The 22,358-nt window shown below is 51.2% G+C and overlaps 8 protein-coding genes across 8 annotated transcripts; 3 read left to right on the top strand and 5 right to left on the bottom strand.

The window, feature by feature from the left end:
* Nucleotides 1–200: 200 nt before the first annotated feature.
* PSV08DRAFT_400459 (carbamoyl-phosphate synthase L chain, ATP binding domain-containing protein) lies at nt 201–2,298 on the top strand (the record flags this gene model as incomplete). Its single annotated transcript, XM_014223978.2, has 3 exons — nt 201–600; nt 653–1,062; nt 1,129–2,298. The coding sequence occupies exons 1-3, from the start codon at nt 216–218 to the stop codon at nt 2,296–2,298; spliced, it is 1,965 nt and encodes a 654-aa protein (XP_014079453.1). The 5' UTR covers nt 201–215.
* A 72-nt stretch (nt 2,299–2,370) lies between these two features.
* On the bottom strand, nt 2,371–3,037 carry PSV08DRAFT_387402 (OsmC/Ohr family; the record flags this gene model as incomplete). The annotated part of the gene is made up of 3 exons (XM_014223977.1): nt 2,371–2,646; nt 2,710–2,818; nt 2,886–3,037. 3 exons carry the CDS (start codon nt 3,035–3,037, stop codon nt 2,371–2,373), a joined length of 537 nt encoding a protein of 178 aa, XP_014079452.1.
* Nucleotides 3,038–3,521: 484 nt separating this feature from the next.
* On the bottom strand, nt 3,522–5,007 carry PSV08DRAFT_282675 (thiamine diphosphate-binding protein). Its single transcript, XM_014223976.2, has 3 exons — nt 4,310–5,007; nt 3,700–4,259; nt 3,522–3,650 (listed from the first exon to the last, which is right to left on the bottom strand). The coding sequence occupies exons 1-3, from the start codon at nt 4,921–4,923 to the stop codon at nt 3,613–3,615; spliced, it is 1,212 nt and encodes a 403-aa protein (XP_014079451.1). The 5' UTR covers nt 4,924–5,007; the 3' UTR covers nt 3,522–3,612.
* Nucleotides 5,008–5,661: 654 nt separating this feature from the next.
* PSV08DRAFT_360687 (uncharacterized protein) lies at nt 5,662–8,386 on the top strand (the record flags this gene model as incomplete). The annotated part of the gene is made up of 4 exons (XM_014223975.2): nt 5,662–5,921; nt 5,978–6,204; nt 6,255–6,924; nt 6,974–8,386. The coding sequence occupies 4 exons, from the start codon at nt 5,662–5,664 to the stop codon at nt 8,058–8,060; spliced, it is 2,244 nt and encodes a 747-aa protein (XP_014079450.1). The 3' UTR covers nt 8,061–8,386.
* Nucleotides 8,352–11,763, bottom strand: PSV08DRAFT_219561 (von Willebrand factor type A domain-containing protein). Its single transcript, XM_014223974.2, has 6 exons — nt 11,535–11,763; nt 10,584–11,471; nt 10,142–10,451; nt 9,371–10,085; nt 9,013–9,309; nt 8,352–8,926 (listed from the first exon to the last, which is right to left on the bottom strand). The coding sequence occupies exons 1-6, from the start codon at nt 11,705–11,707 to the stop codon at nt 8,565–8,567; spliced, it is 2,745 nt and encodes a 914-aa protein (XP_014079449.1). The 5' UTR covers nt 11,708–11,763; the 3' UTR covers nt 8,352–8,564.
* A 956-nt stretch (nt 11,764–12,719) lies between these two features.
* Nucleotides 12,720–13,939, top strand: PSV08DRAFT_282635 (uncharacterized protein). The gene is made up of 2 exons (XM_014223973.2): nt 12,720–13,209; nt 13,262–13,939. Exons 1-2 carry the CDS (start codon nt 12,726–12,728, stop codon nt 13,789–13,791), a joined length of 1,014 nt encoding a protein of 337 aa, XP_014079448.1. The 5' UTR covers nt 12,720–12,725; the 3' UTR covers nt 13,792–13,939.
* Nucleotides 13,940–14,336: 397 nt separating this feature from the next.
* Nucleotides 14,337–15,839, bottom strand: PSV08DRAFT_245642 (uncharacterized protein; the record flags this gene model as incomplete). The annotated part of the gene is made up of 4 exons (XM_014223972.1): nt 14,337–15,119; nt 15,213–15,290; nt 15,538–15,635; nt 15,797–15,839. 4 exons carry the CDS (start codon nt 15,837–15,839, stop codon nt 14,337–14,339), a joined length of 1,002 nt encoding a protein of 333 aa, XP_014079447.1.
* An 852-nt stretch (nt 15,840–16,691) lies between these two features.
* On the bottom strand, nt 16,692–22,215 carry PSV08DRAFT_408540 (argininosuccinate synthase; the record flags this gene model as incomplete). Its single annotated transcript, XM_014223970.2, has 7 exons — nt 16,692–17,015; nt 17,069–17,684; nt 17,734–18,234; nt 18,287–18,325; nt 18,944–19,853; nt 19,905–22,019; nt 22,075–22,215. The coding sequence occupies 7 exons, from the start codon at nt 22,213–22,215 to the stop codon at nt 16,958–16,960; spliced, it is 4,380 nt and encodes a 1,459-aa protein (XP_014079445.2). The 3' UTR covers nt 16,692–16,957.
* Between the last annotated feature and the right edge of the window lie 143 nt (nt 22,216–22,358).

Raw genomic sequence — 22,358 nt, 5'->3', positions numbered from 1 at the left:
GCGGATATTACGTATCCTTCGGTAGACATAGACAGGGCTCATATCTGGAACGAGCGAGATTCCTTTCTGTTCATACTTTGGAATCAACATTGCCTCTTCTCTGTTCTGACAGACCCACATGCCATAGTCACTTCCCGCAGGCGCCGAACCGGTGACTCTACTAGCTACTTCTTGAACACGAATTGTTTAGTCCCAACTAATTTCAACCAAAAGAAATGGATCGACCACCCCAAAGACCCATCAAGCGTCTTTTGATTGCCAATCGAGGAGAAATAGCAACTCGCATCATCTCCACAGCCCGAGAACTCGACATTGAAACGTACGCCATCTACACTTCTGGAGATGAAACGCATGCTGTACGAGCAGCCCATGCAATTCGGCTTGAGTCTGCAGCAACATTTATGAGCACCGATAAACTCATTGAAGCCATCAAACACCACCAAATTGACGCGGTGCACCCTGGATACGGTTTTCTTTCAGAGTCGGAAGAATTTTGCAAAAGAGTGTGGGATGAAGCAGGTGCAGTGGTTGTTGGTCCTGGGTGGGGTATTCTAAGTAATACTGGGGATAAGCTTAAAGCCAGACAGCTTGCTGAGGCGTGTACGTGACATGTGAAATCCATTGTCATTCAGTCAGACTAATTTCTGTTTAGGCAACGTCCCGATATCTCCAGCACTTGAGAAACCCACCAACAAAGTCGAAGATGTCCAGAAGTTTGCCTCAAGAGTCGGCTATCCTATCATGGTTAAGGCTGTAGATGGAGGCGGCGGTCGTGGTATCAGATTGATTCGAAATGAAGAGGAACTCGCTTCTTCGGTGAAACGAGCAGTCGAAGAGAGTCCATCAAAGAGCGTCTTCGCCGAAAAAGCAGCAGTGGACGGCTTCCGCCACGTCGAAGTCCAAATCATCGGCGATGGCACAGGTAACGTAACACACCTCTGGGAACGCGAATGCAGCATCCAGCGCCGCTATCAAAAAGTCGTCGAATTCGCCCCCAGCCTCGTCCCCAACCGCCCTCTCATTGCAAAAATAATCGAAGACGCCCTGAAAATGGCTCGACACGTCCGTCATCCCCTCCCCCCCCCTCCAATTTCTCTTAACCCGAATCTTGCCACTGACATTTCAAAGATATCCTACTTCTCTCTCGGCACGTTCGAATTTCTCGTGCACCCCACCACGCAACTCTACTACTTCCTCGAAGTAAACCCGCGCCTCCAAGTCGAACACACAATCACCGAGGCCCTCTCAACCACGGACATTGTAAAGTCCCAACTCCTCCTCTCCCAAGGTGCCACACTCTCCACCTGCGGTTTACCCTTGACCACGCGCTCCCCCTCCACACCGCCCACCGCGCACTCAATCCAGTTGCGCATCACAGCCGAAAACACGCAATCAAACTGGTCCCTTTCCATCGGCAAAATCTCCTCCTTCAACTTCCCCGTTGGAAACGGTATAAGAATCGATACGCACCTGCTCGCCAATCGTCCCAGCATCGTAAGCGCCGATTTCGACAGCTTGATAGCCAAAGTCGTCGTCACAGCGTCTTCGTGGGCGGATGCGGTAAGAAAGGCGCGGAGAGCGCTAGATGAGACGTATATTGCGGGTGTAAAGACGAATATCGATATGCTCAAGGCGATAATGGCGCATCCGGATTTTCTAGCGGGACAATGCGACACGCAGTGGTTGGAGGGACGACAGGAGGAACTGACGCAGCAGAGCCAAGCTTTCGCTGCGAAGGAGCAGGCAAATGGACTTGATGTGGGAACTGCGGCGGCAGGAGCGGCGACTGGGGCTGTTGCTGCGCCGAATACGCTGTTTAGGAAGGGAGATGCGTGGGCGCTTGCGCTGGAATCTAAAGAGAAGAATGATGCAGTGCAGAGTCATCTGGAAATCACGCGTGTGCTAAGGAATGATTTCCCGGCTTCGCTGACGGCGGATGTATTGTTTACTACGGCGGGGGCGGAGGGTCCAAAGTCAGTGCCGTATACGATTACGTTGGCGGCTACGTCTGCTAGTGCGGCTGCGGCGACTGCACAGCATCGAAGGGGGAATGTGGCGGATGCGTCGCATGTTGTTATTCCTTTCCCTGGGAAGCTGGTAGAGGTACTGGTGGATGAGGGGGATGTGGTTAAGGAAGGGGATGTGATTTGTGTTGTGCAGCAGATGAAGATGGAGTTGGAAGTCAGGACTCATCGACGAGGACGGGTAAGTTGGGTGTTGGAAGTGGAGGACGGGGAGGATGTGGGCGAGGGGACGTTGGCGGCCGTTGTTGAGGTTGAGAAAGATGCACGGTTGTAATGTCTGGCCTTAAAGTCGCTATCATGTAGAACGGCAATTTATGTGTATGTACATGAGGTGTTGATGCAAGATTTACATGGTCTCGCACTTTATAGTCGTATGAACGTTTCCCTGTGTCGCCCTGCTATACGGGCACACTTCTCTTGCCTTATTGACTACTTTCTCTAGCTCCTGTTCAGAAAGACCTCGCACTTTGACTAGCAAGTTAACTCGCAGTCCGAGGTCGAGATCCTTCATGCTGCCAACAAGCTCGACTGTCGATTCTACAATGGAGTCTTCGGGCGTGGTGGGCATCTTGATGCCGAGCGAGGCTGCGGAAGCATTCATTGCGGATTGGAAGCATGCACCCTAAGGTAGTTGATTAGCTAGAAGGCTTAGATGATAGACATGAAGTCATGTAGAAGGACGTACATATCCCGCAGCGAAGAGCTCTTCGGGATTGGTTTTTCCCTTGTCGCCAGCGCCACCGAGGGCCTTGGCCATTGTCAATTCTACTTTGAGATTTTCACCGTCAACATGGCTGAAGTAATCTTGTCAGTTGCAACTATTTCGGTACTATACATAAACTTGAGGGATTTGTGGCATACCCTGTTCGTGCTCCGACAACTTTTGCGCGCGCAGAGTAGAGGTTAGGTGCAGTCTCGGTGTTCAGAAAACGACGGCATGGTGCTGCGATGATGTTTCGCTGTGAGACGCGGAGAGTCTGGCGAAGCATAGGTGTAATAGTCCGGCTGGCCATTTTGATGTACAAGGTCTCTCTAATACTAGATGTTGTTTTGTAGATTGAAGAGCTAGATGTTAATGCTGTGTGTATGGAAAATTAAGAAAGGAAGAAGTTCATACAAAAATTCCAGTTACATAGATTCAACGGTAGCGCAGAAACCCAGGAGCTATGACAGCTGTGACGTTGTTGCACCCCAACGACTGGTTCTACTCCGGACTAAATGTGAAAAGTCATGACGTTTGCGCGAGAGCGTCTGGTGGAGCTTAGCGATTTAGCGCAAGGGACTCCCGCCGCTAGAGGGAAGCGAAAATCTGGGGAAAGTGTAAGCTTATGTGGAGTAAGGTGGGTATACCGATGAAAACAACGGCGATCTCACGTGTGGACCATCATGCTACAAACACGTGAATTGCAAAGCAGGTTGGGGAAAACTTGTCCCCGATATTTTGCACAAGAATCACATAGCACGGAAGTCACTGGCGATGCAGGGCGTGGAGATGACGCTGGACAAAGACATGAAATAAATGATAACTCTCGTTGCTTCTGAAGTCGTAAAATTTTGGTTTCGAATGTGATGTCTATCGTATCTTCGTTTAGTAGTCTAATGTTTTCTTGATGGCGTCATACACCCCTGATTAGATTAGCATAGGATACGTAAATGGAAATATCTGTCGACTTACTTGTAACATCAGGAATGACAAACTGCTCAAACATGAGGCCTGTATGGGTAGCCCAACCTGTAACTCTCTTGACTGGAGCCTCGAGTCTTAGGAAAGCCTTTTCTTGAATGGTCGCAGCAACCTCTGCGCCAACACCGGCATTCATCATGCTTTCGTGCACTACGATTGCTCTACCAGTCTTCTTGACGCTTTCTAGTACTGTTTCCCGGTCCCAAGGGTAGATGGTCCGGAGATCAATCAGCTCTACACTGCATCCGAGATCCTTCTCAGCGGCTGTTATGGCGGCCGAACATGTGTATAGTGGGGTGCCGTAGGATATGATTGTCAGATCCTTGCCAGTCTTGAGAATTTCCGCCTTGTCGAGAGGAAGCTGGTACGCATCCACTGGGACCTGCTCAACAGCGGCACGGTAGAGTATCTTGGGTTCCATAAAAATGACAGGGTCTTGGCATTGGATGGCTGACAGAAGAAGGCCCTTTGCTTGTACGGGCGAGCGGGGTATTACAACACGCAAACCAGGCGTATGGGTGAAGAGAGCTTCAGGTGATTGCGTGTGATAGCTGCATCATTTGTTAGCATGTATTGAGGACAGGTTTGAGTAATGTCATACAGTGCACCATGTCCGACGCTTCCAGTTGGCATGCGTATGACCAAACCACCGCAGTTGACGCCAGTGCTACCTGATCGATACCTGTACTTGGCCGCTTCATTGTGGATTTGGTCGAATGCGGGGAAGACATAGTCGGCGAATTGGACCTCTGCGACAGGCTTCATGCCCTCGGCAGCGGCTCCAATGGCAAATCCGACTAGTCCTTGCTCGCTCAGTGGTGTGTTAAAGACGCGCTCTGTGCCAAAATCGCCAGCCAGGTTCATTGTACACCGGAAGACACCGCCAAACTGGACATCCTCTCCAAAGACCAAGACTTTTTCATCTGTCTGCAATGCATGTCGCAGGGCCTCGTTGATGGCGGTGTACAGGTTGATGCGCTTTGTCTGGCCATTCCGTATCTCTGCAGGCAGCTCGGGGTTGGAGAGGGTCGACTTGGCCGTGTGATTGAGAATCGGAGTGGTGTCGTACTCGACGGTGCCGTTGAGGCGTGCGCCAGGTGCGGCGGCAGAGTATGGCCTGTTGGGGATGCGGGCGTGACAGCGAGGGCGAAGCAGTGTTTGGCGCCGCAGCAGGTAGCGGGACAGTGTGCGAGGTGATGGTGTTTTTGAAGCCATTATGTGTCTAGGATGCAAAGCAATGCGTCTGCCCAACAGCAACAGCAACAGCAACCGCTCTGGGAAAATACATGAATGGAGGTCATGGTGGGTGTAGACAGAGACAGAGGAGCCGACGGTTAACGAAGCGGCTAACGGCGGCTCTCTGTGTCGAGAGAGAGAAGCAGCACGTGACATGCTGGTTACGTAAGGAAGGGCAAGCCACAATGAAGCCACATCGGATGACGCCAACCGGCACCGCCAGCCCTTGGCACACCAAAATGCCGCACCCATGTAGAAATGTACGATGACGCCGTTGGTTCCCCGACCGTTTGCGCGGTGGAGACGTGACTAAGGGCACGTCACTTCCTGCAGCAGCAGCCGCCTCGGCTATCGTCTGTCGCCGTGTATGTATGCAGGGCTGGTTCCTGCGCGTGGCTGCCATCACAGTGGCACGTCGCAGTATTAGAGCTCTCGTCTCGAAGGATCAAGGTTCGAGACGGTGCAAAGGATTTGCCCAGCAATTGGACCTTGGCTGCATACTGCCACCATGGGGAGCGCTGTTCTGTTTTGTTGGGGAAAAAGCTGGGCGCTCAGTCACTTGCAGCTTCGGGCCTAGTGGCAGCCAGACAAGCACGGGCCGGCCGTGCCGCTGTTTCCGCATCGCTATTTCGCCCTCTACGCCTCGCTGCTCTTACTTATACAGACGCCGTCTGCATCTCCCCGCACCACGGTGCTTGCATTTTGCTAGCTGCCCTCATGGCACTCAGCGCCTCTCGTCCTCGCGTCCCCAATGGCTCGTCTCTTCCCACCGTACGCCTCGCCTTCATTGGCCTATGCCATGCATTCGCGCCAATGGTCGCCGCGCTTCCCATGCCATTTGGCACCGCTTTCAGCGCTTTGAGGGAGGCCGACGATGACCTCCCCAAAGATGCCAATGACCCTCAGCTCTGGCTGTTTCTGGGTATTGCTGTCGCGCTGGTTTTGGCCGGTGGTGTCTTCGCGGGTCTGACCATCGCGTACGTTGAATAGAGCTCCCCAGTCGTGCGCCATTTTACTAACAGCTCCCACCTAGCTTGATGGGCCAGGATGAAATCTACCTTCAGGTCCTTGCTTCATCTGGCGAGAAACACGAGCGTAAGAACGCGAAAAGGGTACTCAAGCTCCTCGAGCGAGGCAAGCATTGGGTACTGGTGACATTGCTTTTGAGTAACGTCATTACAAACGAAACGCTTCCTATTGTGCTCGACAGGTCCCTTGGCGGAGGATGGCCTGCAGTTGTTAGTTCCACTGTGCTCATCGGTGTGTCTACTCCGCTCTATTGTTTGTTATCCACGTCTGACGCGTGCCAGTCATCTTCGGTGAGGTCGTCCCCCAGTCGATATGCGTTCGCTACGGATTGCCCATTGGTGCCGCCATGTCCCCTATTGTCCTCGGTCTCATGTACATCATGGGAATTGTTGCCTGGCCTACCGCTAAACTCCTCGATTACCTCCTCGGCGAGGACCACGGAACCGTTTACAAGAAGGGCGGATTGAAGACCCTGGTCAGCCTGCACCAGTCCCTCGGACTTGAGCATGAACGCCTCAATGAAGACGAGGTTACCATCATCACCGCAGTCTTGGACCTCAAGGCCAAGGCCGTCGGTAACATTATGACGCCAATGAAGGATGTCTTCACCATGTCATCTGATACTGTCCTCGATGAAAAGATGATGGATAGCATTCTTTCCGCAGGATACTCGCGCATCCCAATCCATACTCCTGAGAACGAAAACAACTTTGTAGGCATGCTGCTTGTCAAGATGCTCATCACTTACGACCCCGAGGATGCACTGCGCGTCCGCGACTTCGCCCTCGCTACCCTCCCAGAGACGCGCCCTGAGACAAGCTGCCTGGACATTCTCAATTTCTTCCAAGAGGGCAAGTCCCACATGGTCTTGGTTTCTGAATACCCTGCTGAAGCTCGCGGTGCCGTTGGTGTCGTCACTCTCGAAGACGTCATTGAAGAGCTCATTGGCGAGTAAGTCATTGCCTATGACAGAATGTCGAGTATGAACTAACAGAAGCAGGGAAATCATTGACGAGTCAGATGTCTTCATCGATGTCCACAAGGCCATACGCCGCATGGCACCTGCCCCACGCGCTCGTGTTCCCCGAGGAAAGATTGTCAGTGACGCCTCGCGCAAGCTCTCAGAAGCACCTGTTACCGATACCGAAACGGATGGGGAGGCACCCGCGCCACGTAACAAATCGCTACCAGACATGCCTGACGGCCACCCAAAACCATCATTCATGCTGCGACGTCGTAGCAGCGGTAGCAAGGCAGGCATGTCGCCCCTCCGCAGTGACGATCCTGCCGTAATCGAGCACCTCAAGCATCTCGGTCCTTCGAACGCTGCTACCCGGCCTAAACAAACGCGCATCAACACTGTCAAGATCAAACCCGGCTCAACTAGCCTGACCGGCCCCGATATTCCAAAGACGATACCGGAAGATAGCAAGACATCCCATGAACCAGCACCAACCGAGGGCGTGATTACACTAGATTCGCATGCTCCTGAAGGCGGGGTTGGTGAAGGCCTATTGTCATCTGCAGGGCGTGAGGCTAGCGATGGAGTTCACAGCGTAGCTGTGGGATATGGTACTATGGCACCAAATGGCGACCGCATGTCTTGGAGATCTGGACGATCAGGAGCGCGGGACCATGACCTTGACAATGCCTCCCCCAAGAGTAAAGCAGCTGACAACGAGACTTCGCATCTGTTATCCAAGAGTGCCACCAGCGAGAACGGTCGTTCGGGACGCCGAGGCCGATCCCGATCCGTCAGCACTATTGCCTCCCTCCGAACGGTTCCCACACCCTCGCACAGTCCTGTTAGACGCCATACCGCTCGCAGTGGCAGCATCTCGGAGAACGTTGTCGACGTCAACGGTATCAAGAAAATCGTTCTAGAGACTACCAGTTCTAGCGATACAGATGATAAAGCCACCAACAGCGGATCAAATGGTCACGAGGATAACAAGCACTCGGAAGCTGAATCCTCACACGCGGGCGGCAAGGGCGGAAACAAGAAGAGGAGGAAGAAGCGTGGTAAGAAGAAGAAGGGCGGCCCCGGAGAAGGCCATGAATCACAGCCCCTGCTTGGAGACAAATGATCGTCTACAAGCATTTTGTTAATGCGTTTTATTTTTGAACAGGAATTCTAAGCAATTTGGAGATTTCAATACTCAATCGCATTGCTCCTGGGCGAGCTGGTCGACGTGCTTCGGCGCCTTCGTCACGCCCGTCATGTAATGGAGAAATGGATGAAAATAGTTGGCATTGTTAGGGTTTTGGGGGTGTGGTGTTTTCTTCTTTTATTTTTTCAGTTTGCGCAGGTGTGAGTGTATGAATAGGCAGTGGAGATATTTCTTGTTACGATGGAGTTATGCATCGTGAATTCGTCAGGGAACAAAAAAATCAATTCTTGTATTCTCTTGAGGTTTTTGTCCTGGCTTTTTGTTTTTTTTGGTGATGGTGTATTGAACCAATGCTAAACGAGTTTGTATCTGATAGTGTCATTGAATTCATTAAACCCTATGATCCCTAGGCATATCATGAAAACCGAGTCTTCCTCTTCCAGGCCCCCATCCATCCTCTTCAAACCATAGAAATGCCCATCAAGCAAGCGCAATACTCGCACCAGCCACCAGCACCCTGCCAAGATACGCAGCATCAACCGTATCCTGCAGCCACGTCCTCGCCTTCTCAACAACCAACTCCCACGTCTCCTCCTTATCCGCCATCTTCTTCTCCAAGAAGCTGATCACCGCAGCCGTAGCTACATACTGTTCCGCCACCGTCACATCCTTTGCTACTCCGTCGTCAACAAGTCTCTGCACCACCTCCTTCGCTTCAGCAATGCTGATGCCCATTTTCTGGCACGGAAGACGCGAGATGGACGGCCAAGCGCCGGAGAAGGATTGCAGCGCAATGAGACTCTGGAGAAATTTTCCGGATTCGATGGGGGAGGGTGGTTCTACTGTCGGGTAAGTTAGTAACTTTGAATTATTTTTTTTTAAAAAAAATGTAGGAAAATAAGAGGGGGGGGGGGGGGGGGGGACGTACCAGCACTAGCTTCTTCTACATCGTCAAAAAGTCCACATCCCATGTCCTCATCTGATTCTTCCTCTTCTTCTTTTGCTTCGTCGGCTGTGGAGGAGCAGAAGCGGGCTCGACTTGTCATCAGGCTTGTGGCTGCGGAGGAAAGATTGAAGAAGCCCATGGCATTGCTGCCACTTCTGCCGCCACCTCTGCCGCCACCTCTACTGCCTCCCAACCTACCGCCGACGGCCATGGCTCCAACCAGTGTCCTTGAGCGCGATGTTGCGCCGAGTCGCGTCCCAGGTTGACTTACTGGAGCGTCTGGTAAGATGTATTGTTAGATTTTACAGCCAGAATTGAACGGAGGAATTTGTAGACATACCTTCATTGATCATATCCCAATCTTCTTCTTCTCGGTCCATCGTAGCTTGTAGAGCTTTCTGGCGCATCTCAGTAATGGCAGATTCGTTTGCTTCAACTGCGACGAAAGAGCAGTATTTTCCTCCGACCTGGAATTCGACTCCAAGACGTACAGCTTCGCGTCTTTGGAGCAGAGCGTACATGCTTGGGTGCTTTTCCTTGACCAGTACACCCGTGTCATCGATGGTAGCGCCTGAGATCCAGCCTCTGCCTTCCTCAAGCTCTTGAGTTGCTTTTCGCGCGGCGAGCTGGTGGATCATATTGTCAGTGTCTTTGCGCGACTCGACTGGGATTTCGAGCTCGAGAGGACCTTGTGGGGAGGTGCCTCTTAGGACTACGCTCTTGATTTTCGAGTCCGAGGATTCGGGCGCAATGAGCAAGTACACGCAAGTGCGATAGAAGGGGAATAGAGAAGGGATTCTGTGCGGCGTTTGTAGGAGAGCTGGGCGCTTGAGATCCGGCAAACCTGCGAAGATGTCCTTTGACTCGCCTTCCTTGGGGTGTTCTTCTTTAACGTCGGGGTCGTAGAGTGATATAGGCTTGGTTTCGGTTTTGTCGCTTGAGTGCTTAGCATCCAAGTGTACGCGAAGGCCATCGGCGACAGCCTTGACGTTGCCGTCTTCGTATTTGATCTCCAGACGATAGTCCTTAATGTGTGGAGTAAGTGCTCCCTTCAGCTGTGAAAATTGTTAGCCACCCAGTTCAATATGCCAAACTCTCCATTCATACCTACCATGCGAACAACTTTGCTATCCATCTTCTCGTTGTCTGTGACCATCTGAGCGAAGCCACACCCTGCCCTTGCAACACCCTCAATCAAGGCACTCGATACCCCTCCGCCAATACCCAAGGGAAAGACGCGAACGTCTCCGCTCTCGGTTTCACGGGAAACATAGCTGAAAAGCTCGTCCTGAGACCATATGTCACCATCGGTGAGCAAAATAAGCTCAGTCGGGCTGTCCTTGCTACGGGCTTCGACACATGCCTTGACGGCGGCAAGAGTTTCTGTTCCACCCAAGTTGGCGTCGAAATTTTGAACACATCTGAGAAGAAATTAGTAAGATGCTTATGTTGGGCTGTAAAAGAAACTTCGCAGCACAAGTCTGTGTAGTTTGGATTGGTCGCCATCATGTACGTCCTCAAGTGATGATTTACAAAGAAAAACCAGTACTTACTTGATCGCCTGCTGCAGCGTTCTCTCATCATATACCTGGCTTTCGTGCCAAAGGAACTCATGCCTCGACCCGAAAGAGCAGATGTTGAATGTGCAACCAAGAGGAATCGACTTCAAAAAGATCTTCAGTGCCGATTTGAGAGTGGTAATGTTCTCCCCTTGCATACTACCCGAGCGATCTGCAATGAGAATGATCTCTGGTTTCTGGGACTTGAGATTGAATTTTGGTACCAGCGTAGTCATCAGAGCGCGTTGATTTGGCAGCGTTGGGTGTCTCTCTAGAATTGCTTGAGGAACACCAATGTCCTTTGCAACCACTTGAAGGATAAAATCTTTCTCAAGCACCGCCGTACCCAGAGCAAGAGTGGCCGAGCCTCGAGACAGTGACTGATCCTCATCAATGGTACTGCTGGACAGTGAGCCAAGTGTGACTTGGATAGGGTGGGATGGAGAAACAATCTTTTTGATTGGGATGCCCTCAGCCATGCTGATATCCACAGTGACTGAAATCCCTTCAGAAGGTACTGGTTTTAGTGATTGTTGTAGTTCGATAGGATACCGTCCGGGGTAACCTCCGTAGCGCGGAGCAATCCATGTTGGCATGGTAAAGCGCACACCATCGACTTCGGCATCATGCTTGAGCTCCTGCACATATTTGATAGTGGTTTTCACGGCTGCGTTGTGGGGAATATTGCCGATTGTGGTTGTGAAGACATCGGCGGCTTCAGGTAGCTGTTCCAGCAATGCAGCGCTTTCACCTCGTTGCTTGGCCTCTTCGTAGGTCTTTTTGGCATCGTTCTTTTCTTTGACCAGACCGTAAATGGTGCGCTCTCCGACTTCACAGTAGAAATCGACGACGCTGACGCCGTCGTACAATGGAAAAGTATACCTGTATGGCGAAATTTAGTCCCAGGGCAACTCAAACGCTTTTCGGGTATAGCAAAGAAAGTACCTTATCTCATCCAACGCGTCTTCCGAGCCATTTAAAAAGGTTTGCGTCAGTACTGTACGAGAAGCCGTTGACAAGATTGTTGTATGAGCGTCCAGATGGACCTGCGGCAAGTAGGTACGTCGGCGGGCCTCCGAGTTGTATATGTAGCATCCGCAGATGTGGTCCCGCATCATGGCTTTTGTTCGCTACTATGTTATGTATATGTGTGAGAGTGAGTTTGAAGTGTGGTATGAGTTCAAGACAAGAGACGGTGGGAAAGTCTTGCCTATATATGCATGTCGGTAGTGGTGGTTGCCTGATACGTCTTGGCGACATTACCAGAAAACGCAGTTCCAGTTGGGGCAACCATCTTTCGTGCATTAGTATTCAAGGCACGTGATTCCTGGGCCTCCGTTCAGCCATAAGGGTACGAGTTGATGAGTCACGAGACAAGCCGGGGCGGAAAGGTGCTGTGGTTGATGTAGCGGGCCAGTGAGTCAGGCCCTCTACTCAGCGTTATGCTCTTCAAGGTTCACCGGTACTTACGTCGTTTATCCATCTTCTCCCGCGCTAACTGGCTCAATTGAATCTCTTTTGGTAAAATGAGTCATTTTCAATCATCTTCGGGGCCTTACATATCACTTGTCAATAAGCCGTTGTTTTGACATTGAGAAAAAACAGAAATACGTATGCCGTGCGTCCAGTCGATTGCTACTACTACGCAATTTCTGATTGCTTTAAACAGAGCTTCCGGCTGAAGTGCTCGCTCCAGAAGCGACAACACTCGAGGTCCATGTCAATCGGCCAGCCGAGTTGTGTGAAACAAATTGCACGCTTCATAGATGCACCGACAATCCTCAGACCGTAGTAGTACCGCCGTCATGGCGTTCAATGCACTCGCGAGCACACAGCCACCATGTGCTTGAGCGTTTCCCACCGACCAAGTGCTCCCGAGGCGACAAAGAAGCTATCACCGTCTGTACATGTTGTTGACATGTCGAGTCTCACTGTCGCGTCCTCAGGCGGAAGGGAAGGAGCAGCCGAACTGTCTCATCACCCGTGTTCTCAGACAACGATTGTGTCATGACGTCAGCCATCGTCGCCTACTCTGAAACCTTAGATCTGTCCCCGACAATACGCCATTCTTTGGTTGCCCTATATCTCTTTTCTTCATCCCAGGATGTTGCAATTGGCTTTTTTGTTGATACCACCATGAATATTCCAGGATACGACGCGCTGGTGTACTACACCGCACCACCAAACAACCATCTTGGCACCATACTCTTTCTCTCATACATTGTCGCTGCATTGTATGCCACCTTCACAATCACCTGGTCTCTCTATTCTCAGTATGCCACCATATTCAACGGACCCACCTCGAAGAAAGATGAAAAACTCGATGCAGCCCGAACAGCGCGGGCCCGTCACATCAAAATCTATGCCTTTCTAGCCTCCTTGAGCTTCGCAACCCTATCCTATAATATGCTCATGTTTTTAATCACACACTTCCTAGAATGGAGCGCAAGGAGCCAGAATCCGAGTCATGTCACAATAGAGCAGTTGAAGAGATGGATGTTGGAGTCGACGCTATTCCAGGATTTCGCGCAGGATTTGGTCAAGAATGCGCCCAATGCGGCGTGGACTGAAGCTGCTATTCTCGCAACATGGTTCTGGAACATCCACATGGCTCAGAAAGGTGAGCATTTTCGGCCTCACCATAGCACTTGAGTTTGCTGATACATTTGCAGCGAGAGAACGCAAATACGACGCATCAATGGTGCGCAATTACACCTTGCTGAGCCAGATTCTCCCCATATCCTTCACAGTCTTGCTTTTCATCATTCAACTTCACCTTTCATCTCCGGACATTGCACCGACAGAAACTTCAAAAGAGCCCGCTAAGCCCAAGTCTGTGCCAAGACGCCGCAGCCCGATAGCATCGTTGCAGATACCTAATATCTTGCTCAATACCTCCCTCCTGGCTCTCCCAGCCCTTCGATCAAACTCAATATTCATGGTTCTTCTACTGCTCACACGAGCAATACTGCTTCTACCCCACTCCGCTATAATGAGTCTTAGAGATGCGGATGTAGTCAAGTGCATCACCGTCTCTGGTGGATTTGCAGTTGCCAGTGTAGCAACAATGAGAAAGGAGTTAAGTTATGGTGGGGTCTTGGGGTCGCTTGGAGATGGTGGCTATGCCATCAAAGCCTTAGCATGGGATGCACTGCTTGGCTTGGTAGCCTATGCAGTACTAGGATGGGGAGGCGGCGTTTGAGACGCCAAAATGAAAGATACTAGACGAATTCAACGATTTGGACTGGAACCAGAAAAAAAGGTGCGTTTCTAGTTTTGGAGACATGATCTGTTAGGACCACTCAGCAGATCAATCTGTGTTCCCCAAGAAATCATGCTATACTCTGCGTCTCTTGGTCTTATTTTGCTGTCGTCTTTACTTGTCCTCCCTCGACAAATCAAACGCCCACCATTTTCTTTTCAACGTTTTTTTTTACCATGGAGTGTATGAATTAAAACGATGCTACCAATACAAGAATACTGACCAAGTAGTACCCTGGATTCCAAGGGCCAATTAGAGCTGTGAATCCTCCAACTCATACATGGGAGGCAGCAAGTGGTATACCACCGATTAGTCAGCCCTCTTCACCTCCAAGATTGGTACCGATGAAGCTCCGTCAAAAACTTTCGAAGAAAAAAAATGCTCCCAGTGAATGAATGATGATTTGCATACCAAATCTCTCGCTGATACCCATATGTCCTGTACGTATTCAAGAAAAGGGACGCTGAAAGCCTGAGCCATCTCCCCTACGGAATATCAAACCCGTCGACAACCCCGTTTCCATTCTTGACTGGCCCTTCAACCAGGTACATCCCTCTTGTCTGTTCGATTGCTACTGGATCCGAATGATTCACGTAGCCCACAGGATTCCAATCGAACAAATTAGGATGTGCATTACTTTGAGCATTTTGCTGCCACGGCTGCGTTTCTGCAGGGCCAGCATTGTGGGACATAGGCGGCGGGTATGATGGCTGCAAGTTTGCACGGGTCGGGTACTGGGGGGGAATTTCGAGAAAATCTGGAAAAGCCATGTATGTGGCTTGTGGCTGGGAAAAGCTGTAGGGTGGGTATGCTGCAGCCGAATTGAACCCTGCAACAGCACGTGTTTGTGACAAGCTACTGCCTCCACTCTCAGCGGGCATGTTCCCATAAAACACACCATGTTGCTGAGACAGGTGTATTCCCCCGGGATTCATTGGTAACGTGTTCGTCGCATGATGGTTTGAAGACTGCTGACCCGCACTACAAGGAAAGGGAGTTTGCGGTAAATAGGCAAAGTTGTCATCCGCCAGACCTGTGGTTCTCCTGAGGGGGTTACTCAGCCGCATCTGTCGTTCAAATTCTTGTCGCTGATTCTCATAAACAGAGGAGTTTGGCTCAGGACCAGCTGGAATTAACTGGCGTAGTTTCTGTCTGGTTCTTTGGCGACCATATGGCTGGTAATGAGGAGCTGCCTTCGAGCACTCGCCACCTCTACGACGTCGGGTATTCTTGGGCTTATTGACACCAATACCTGGGCTCTCTACCATCTGCGACTAAATCAGTTTCTGGGCCTAAAACAGTGCGCTATATGACGAAAACGTATGTAACAAAGAGCTTCCAACGCCGGCAGGATAACTTACATGGGGCGACGGTGTTTCTACTGGGGAATCACCACATTGTAATCTACGCGGCTGAGACTTCCGAACATCATCCTGGTACTGGATACATGGTCGCTTTGAGCTGCAGTTTGGCGTAGCACCCTCCATCGCCTTGCGTTGTGTGGTGGAGAGGAGATCAAGGATGGTCTCTCCGATGAAAAGAAATAGGATTGTATATCCCTCTCCGAAGAGGCTTCTCTGATTGGGCTCGAGGTCTTTTGGTTGAGAATAGGAGCAATACCACAGCCGTGGTGCGGTGTGCAATATCTGTCGCTACCGAACGGCTATGAGTTCCCGTGCGACTGACCATCGCAAGCTTCAGGACTCTTTTGCTCCATACACCGTTGCTTCCAGGTTTGAATTTTGAAACTCGGCCTGCAACTCCCAAATCTCTCCGTGCCTGCACTGAACAGGCGGTATAGCGGAAAGGAAGCATCAACCCGTGCCTGGAGCCTCATGAACTGTACCAGAGAATCGGGGCCATTGATACAGCCTCACGATAACCCAATCTATATCCGCCAGTTTCCTCGTGACCACCACCCCCTGTTCTCAACAAACCTACTAACGGAGCGCCCAAGCAGTTGCAAACTCGTCTTCTCTATAATCCATGGTTGACCGTCATTTCATATAATTAAACTACCGCTATAGAATGCAATCACGCGCCTTCCCTTACCATTTATCCCCCAGGTATACCGCTCCTCTCATCAAAGGGCATTCAGTAAGCTGTTTTTTTTGCTCGTCCCGTTAGTCCCCACGCACACAAAGAAGATTAGAGTCATGGGAGGCAGGTTTGTCTGCTCTTCGTACAGAGTGACATCCCACATGGCCCTTCCTGTTTTTTTAATTGTATATCTTATTCCAAGTGCCTGTGTGTCTGTAAACATATTCAACCCCTGGTCTTTATAACCCAAGTGCGAGACAGAAATATCGCTACATAAACCAAATATCTAACAAAGAACAAGCAGAAAGCGGTCTACCAGAGCAAACCGCCAACCACAAATCATTCACTCCATCACTTTTACAGTATCAAAAAAAAGAGAAATCCAACACGTTCAAGCATCGCTCTTCCTCTTCTCCCTAACCAACGAAAACCCGACACTAAAACCGCACCCACATTCTCACCAAGAAAAAAAAGGCCCCTTATAAGAAAACAAACCTATCCTCCAAAACCGCGTATTCTCGCGCACTTTCCAGCCAAATCTTCCATCTACTTGGCTCAAATCACGAGGACACGAGTGCGCTACCAAGCTACCCATTTCCAAACCATCATCGACCATGAAATCGCCTTGGCAGTCTATACAATTTTGGACAATAAAAAACGTCTGACCCCTGCATCCTTCCTCATGGTACTCTAATCCCAAGTGAACGAGGTGAAGAAAAGTGGATGTTCTTGTGAGTCTGCATAATACAAAGTCAAGTCAATTAAGTGGGGGGAGGGGGCTATGGAATAGGTTTTAGACCCTGTTGTGAACCATGGTAAGATTAGAGTACGGGAGGAAGCGCTGACGCTAAGAAAACAGGGTCGCTTGCAAGCCGACCAATAAGGGGCATGAGAATGAGAACAACACACGCTTTCATAAGACTCATGTTGGGCATTATGTAAATATTTTTGGCTCCTAGCTATGTAATGCCACGTTGTTTTGTTCGCGTGGTTACTACAGGCGAGCGCTCGTTCCCATCAATCATGCACCCCTCTCCAGTGACCCTTTCCAACTTAGTCATGATATCTACGCACGGGACATGTTTGCTCCCTCCTCGGCCTTCTGGAGACCGTACTTCTTCAAACTAGCATGGCATTAGTAATTGAAAGCTTCGACCCTGAAAAGAACCAGACTCACCGGATGCTCTGGATAGCAATGAAGCCAGTCGTATCCATTGGGCTAAAGTTGTCAAGGGTATCCATGGAAGCCTCCTCCTCAGAGTAAAGCTTCTCAGTCTTGCTCGAACGGCCAAGAACGTACGCGTTACCCTTGTACAGCTTCATCCTGACCTCGCCGTTGACCCTGCGCTGGGAGAAGAGCAGACTGTTCTCGATGAACTCGCGCTCGGGCGAGAAGTACATGCCGTTGTAGAGCTGGTAGCTCCAGTTGTGGGAAACGAATTGGTCGCGGAGGTTGCGGACCTGTGCGTCCATGACAAGACCCTCGAGGTCGAGATGGGCGAGGCGGAGGATCGTCATGGCTGGTGAGTCGTAGCAGCCGCGGGACTTGAGACCGATGAAGCGGTTCTCGACAATGTCGATGCGGCCAATGCCGTGGGTGTAGCCGAGCTTGTTGAGCGCAACGAAGAGCTCAACAGAGTCTGTGTAGGTCTTCTCTGGTGTTACAACCTTGACGGGGATACCCTTCTCAAAGTATACGGTGATGTCAGTGGGCTCGTTGGGTGCGTTGAGAGGTGAGTCGGTCATGGTCCACATGTCGTCTGGGGGAGACACATCTGGGTCCTCGAGGATACCTGCACACGTCATTAACACCGAATTGGCAATCAAGTTTCGTGGACTTACCAGCCTCGTAACTGCAGTGTGCCAGGTTGGCGTCCATGCTCCATGGCTTCGCCTTGGTGGATGTGACAGGAATACCGTGCTTTTCAGCATAGTCAAGGAGATCTTGCCTGCCCTTGAAGCGGTCGCAGAACTCTGGCAGCCTCCATGGTGCAATGACCTTGATGGAGGGCTGTAGTGTGTAGAAGGCAAGCTCGAAACGAACCTGGTCGTTTCCTTTGCCTGTGCAGCCGTGCGAGACGAAGCCGCAGCCTTCTTGTTGTGCGACGCGGATCTGTGCGCGAGCGATGACTGGACGAGCCAGCGAGGTTCCGAGAAGGTATCGGCCCTCGTAGGAAGCGTTGCACTGAACAGCGCGGAAGCAGAGCTCTTCGACGAACTCCTTTTGCAGGTCCAAGATGACCATCTTCAGTGCACCGATCTTGAGCGCCTTCTTCTCAACCTCGTCCCATGGCTCGTCCTGGCCAACGTTGGCCAGGAAGCACACGACCTCGTATCCTTCCTCTTTACCAACGAATTAGTTAAAGTCATGGCTTCGAGTGCAGAATTGGCATACCAATGAGCCATTTGAGGATGGTGGAGGTATCGAGGCCGCCTAACGACTCAAGTTAGTGTACGTGCTTCGCCAACAAAGCGGGATTGAACGTAGTGACAGTGGGCAGCCAGCTCATTAGAAAACTTACCAGAGTATGCAAGACAGACGCGTCCCTTTGACATTTTGAATTCTTCTGACGGGTATCAAGTGTGGTGGAAGAGTCAATGGCAGTGAAAAGAGTCAGTTTTGGAGTATAAGTATGGAGAAGTGGGGAGTCATTGCTATCTTATCGGCCATAAAAAAGTTCAGTGCTCCTCACACTTGCGGGCCGATCTTCGGGTCTACAGATGACTAGCCTTGCCATAGGTGAACACGCGAATCGAGTGCAGCGCCAAGTTACTCATCCAACTTGATCTCCACCACTGTCTTCAGATTCTTCATGCAATTCAGTCATGGCCATCGCGTGGTATTCAAAGTGGTATATGTAACGTGGCAGCCAGATTGCGTTTTTTTTCCAGCGCCGTCAATGCAATGCTTCCTCCCAGAATGCAAAAGCATCGTCAACCAAGTATTAACAGCATAGGAAGAATGAGCCCATCGCTAGTAAATAAAGCGCAAAAATATCGGACACGTAAATTGTCTAGAAATGCGCTTACACCCACACCTAAAATGCCCCACCAGCGACCCTCTCCCGCTCGTAAAACACAATGTATGCCTTTTCATTCTGCAATCGACTGTTGGCTGGAAGATTGCCTGGATCGAAATCATGAATTTTGTCATCATTGAAAGAACGCCAACATCCTCGCGACTTGTCCTTGACGAAAGCAATGTAATGGCCACTGCCAAGAGTCGCACCAATATGCCAAATGACAGCATACGCATTGTAGACAAACGGTCCATTCATGGTGGAGTCGGCCTTGACTCCAGCCAGCTGCACAGGTCCATCTCGGGCTTTCTGTGCAACAAATGCCTCTTGCTCTGGGGTCATTGGTGGTTCAACAAACGGACCTATGTCCAGCCTTTGAAGCGGAAAGTGGACTGGCGTGCGAACTTTGCGTGCAGTTTCTGTACGGGATGCGCTGAACCGCTTGAAGTGGATGACCAGTGTGTCCGGTGCTCGAGTGATGGTAATCTTCTTAACCGCCTCGCGGTCTTTTTTGCATCGTGGGCAACGCCATAGCTCGTCTCCCGCTAGATGTTCTGGCGCGCAATAGGATTCTAAGCATTGGCGTAGGTCGCACTGGCCCTCGCGAGGAATCTCCACGCTAATACTCCAAAACGCCTCGTACGTTGTACTGGTTACACCACACGTTTGACATGTGAGCTGTGAAGCGTGCTGCCCAGCGAACAGACCACCGATAACGGACATGTCGCGGTGCTGGTATCGCCGCCATTCGATCATGGCCGAGTATTGCCGTGGAAACCGTTCGCGAGTCAGTTCTTCTTGATCTGTCAGCGGTTTAAGGGGCGGCTTGTTCCATGTCAGGTTCATGTCCTCGTGCATGTAATCCAACACGAATTCGAGAAACTCCTTGGCATCTTGCTGCTCGTCAATACCCCATTGCGAGTTGAAGTGACCACAAATGCGCTGTCACGAGTTAGCAACAACCCATGAAAAATGCATATCTTTTGAACGTACCCTGAAAGTACTAGGGCGTACCGACGACACATCGCCCTTGTATAGGTTCGATAGCAACGTCGCATACGCCTCTGGCAGGATACCCTTTGTACCCTTCCAATTGTCTCGTTGAAGGTCGCGCTGGTATCGCCCGGTGAGGAACAAGTCTGATAGCAGCAAGTGCCCACTTAGACACTGAACCACCGAGTTCATGTAGCATGTGACTCCAAAGTTGAGCAATCCGGTTCGGTGCAATCTTAGATTGCTAAATTGAGGTTGCGAATTGTAGACATTGTTGCGGGTCGACTGCACATCTTGGCGTTCATGCACACCGCTGTAACCAACCCTGGGCACCGACGGCGGTGGTCGTGAAGGGGCGACAGGTATGGCAGGTGCGACGTATTGGTTAGTAGATTGGGGTTTTGGCGGGTACATCATCGACTGCTCAGCTTCGACATCCGGATAACGACGCAAAAACTCTTCGGTGGAGCGATAAAAGGGCGCATTAGACTCGTCTTCTTCACCTTCGCCCTCTGTTGGAGGCACCTCCACATCAGCTCGCCCCTTGCGAGCTTCTTCTAACCATGCTTGTTCTTCTTCCTGGTCCATGGGTACATACTCACGTCGCGACCGTCTCTGGTTGTTCTTCGCAATATGAGTAGCAGCAGGAGACCGCCGAACAGCGCGAGCCCTGGTAGGACCCTGGGCTACCAGTGCAGCAGTAGTCGACATCTTCAAGGCCTGTGGGCCTACCAAGTCAACCCAGGCATCAAGGCCGCCTTTCAAAAGAACCGGCGGGCGTTTGAGTGGTTTTTCAGCGTTGAACTCGTGTAGAGTGTCGAAAAGACGCTTCAATGCGGTTTCTTTTTCGGAACGGTTGGATTTCTGCATAAATTCGATATTTTTGGTTGATTCGTCATAGTAGACGACGACATCAAAGTCATTTCGCCGGTCAAACATGGTCTGCTCTTCATCTGGTGAGATGATAAGTCGGTCTAGTAACTGTTCTGCTGAGTCGCCGTCGCGTAACGTCAAAGGCTCTATACACATGATGTTTCTCACGTAGATGTGACCTGCGTCATAATCGGTCCTATTGCGCACATCAATGGTGAGTACGTTGTACATGCGGTAGTAGTCGTATAGCATGCTAGCGTCTATTTCGAGTTCGACAGGTTTGCTGACAGACCGGGTCCTCTCGGGGGCAGTACGTGGGTTCTGTTGGGCTGGGAAATATGAGTCTGGCACACCATTCGCATTGGGGGCATAATTGGAAGCACTCGATGCAGCCAACGAGTTGTTACGGCCTCCGGTGCCATTCATACTCCTCGGGGTACTTCGTGGCGGATTGATGCTTGAGGGGCCTGAGATGTTGCGTGCGGGACTGTAGGTGGGACTAGGTTCTTTGGGTAGGGACGCAGCAAATTGGGTGTCTAGTGGCAGTTTGGGTGGTGGTTGAGGCATGGCTGTAGGTGCCATGGGCATACCGCGCGGTCCCATGACTCTGTTGGTAGTAGTGAAGTCTGCTGGGGAGGGCATCTTGACTGACAAGTCAGGGCTAGACCGTGCAGATGCATCAATTGGAGAGCGGCGCAAGTTTGCGAAGCGCTGGGCAAGGTCGTTTATGTTATTCACCGACGCGGCACTTTGATGGATAGCGCGGCCATGCAGCGTTTGGGGCTTTGGATGCATCATGGGTTTTCTGTAAGAGGAATCAAAGGGCGCAGCAGGTGAAGCGCGGCCGTTTGGCAGATTCGTGGGCACTTCGGGCAGCATCAATTCGTCGTCTCTTCGTGGCGTGATGGAGCCACTGCGGGAGTGTTGGCTGGGACCTGTAGGTAGGGAGGCAGCCCTGTGGTGGCCGCCATGACGCTTGTTGTCATTCTTGATAATGTCCTTGATGCGCATAAATCGCTCCTCGCTCGACTTGATGTCCCGCATGAGGTCGTTGAAGTCGCGGTGAGCCTGGCTCCGGCTGTTGCTGATCTTGTCATAGTAGTCGCGGTGCGAGGGAATCAGGTCGACGACAATCTGGTAGGCGACCATGTACTCCCAGTATGCTCCGGCAGGGATGCGGTTGTTGAGCATTGTCTTGGCAGAGTTGAAGTGTGTCCGCGCCCGTTCCAGCAAGTTACGGATCTAGGACAGTCAGCAAACGCGGGCATGCACATAGAGGGAGCCTTTGCAAGAGTACCGAATGGTTTCTGAGCGACTCGGCTGTGTCTGTGGCAGAGGCAATAATCTCTGCAATGGGCGGGTAGCCACCAGACCCGCGCGAGTCGGCTTGCCCATGGCCGTTCCTCGATGCATCTGCGCCATCGGGATAGCCGTTCATGGTGTTGGCAGACGGGGGGAGTGAGGGCGGCCGAGGGGCAGCCGCACTCGTACTATCTCTTTAGGCGTTGGGCACTCGCATGTTCAAGAGGCCCCGTCCACGGCGGCGTTTGCTTGGGTATCTTTGGGCCGTTCTGGCAACGA

This window comes from Bipolaris maydis (assembly GCF_028858645.1).
Source record: "Bipolaris maydis strain C4 unplaced genomic scaffold PSV08scaffold_4, whole genome shotgun sequence".
Taxonomy (NCBI): Eukaryota; Fungi; Ascomycota; class Dothideomycetes; order Pleosporales; family Pleosporaceae; genus Bipolaris; species Bipolaris maydis.
Note: the sequence above shows the minus strand (reverse complement) of the source record. Positions and strands in the feature narration are given on the sequence as shown.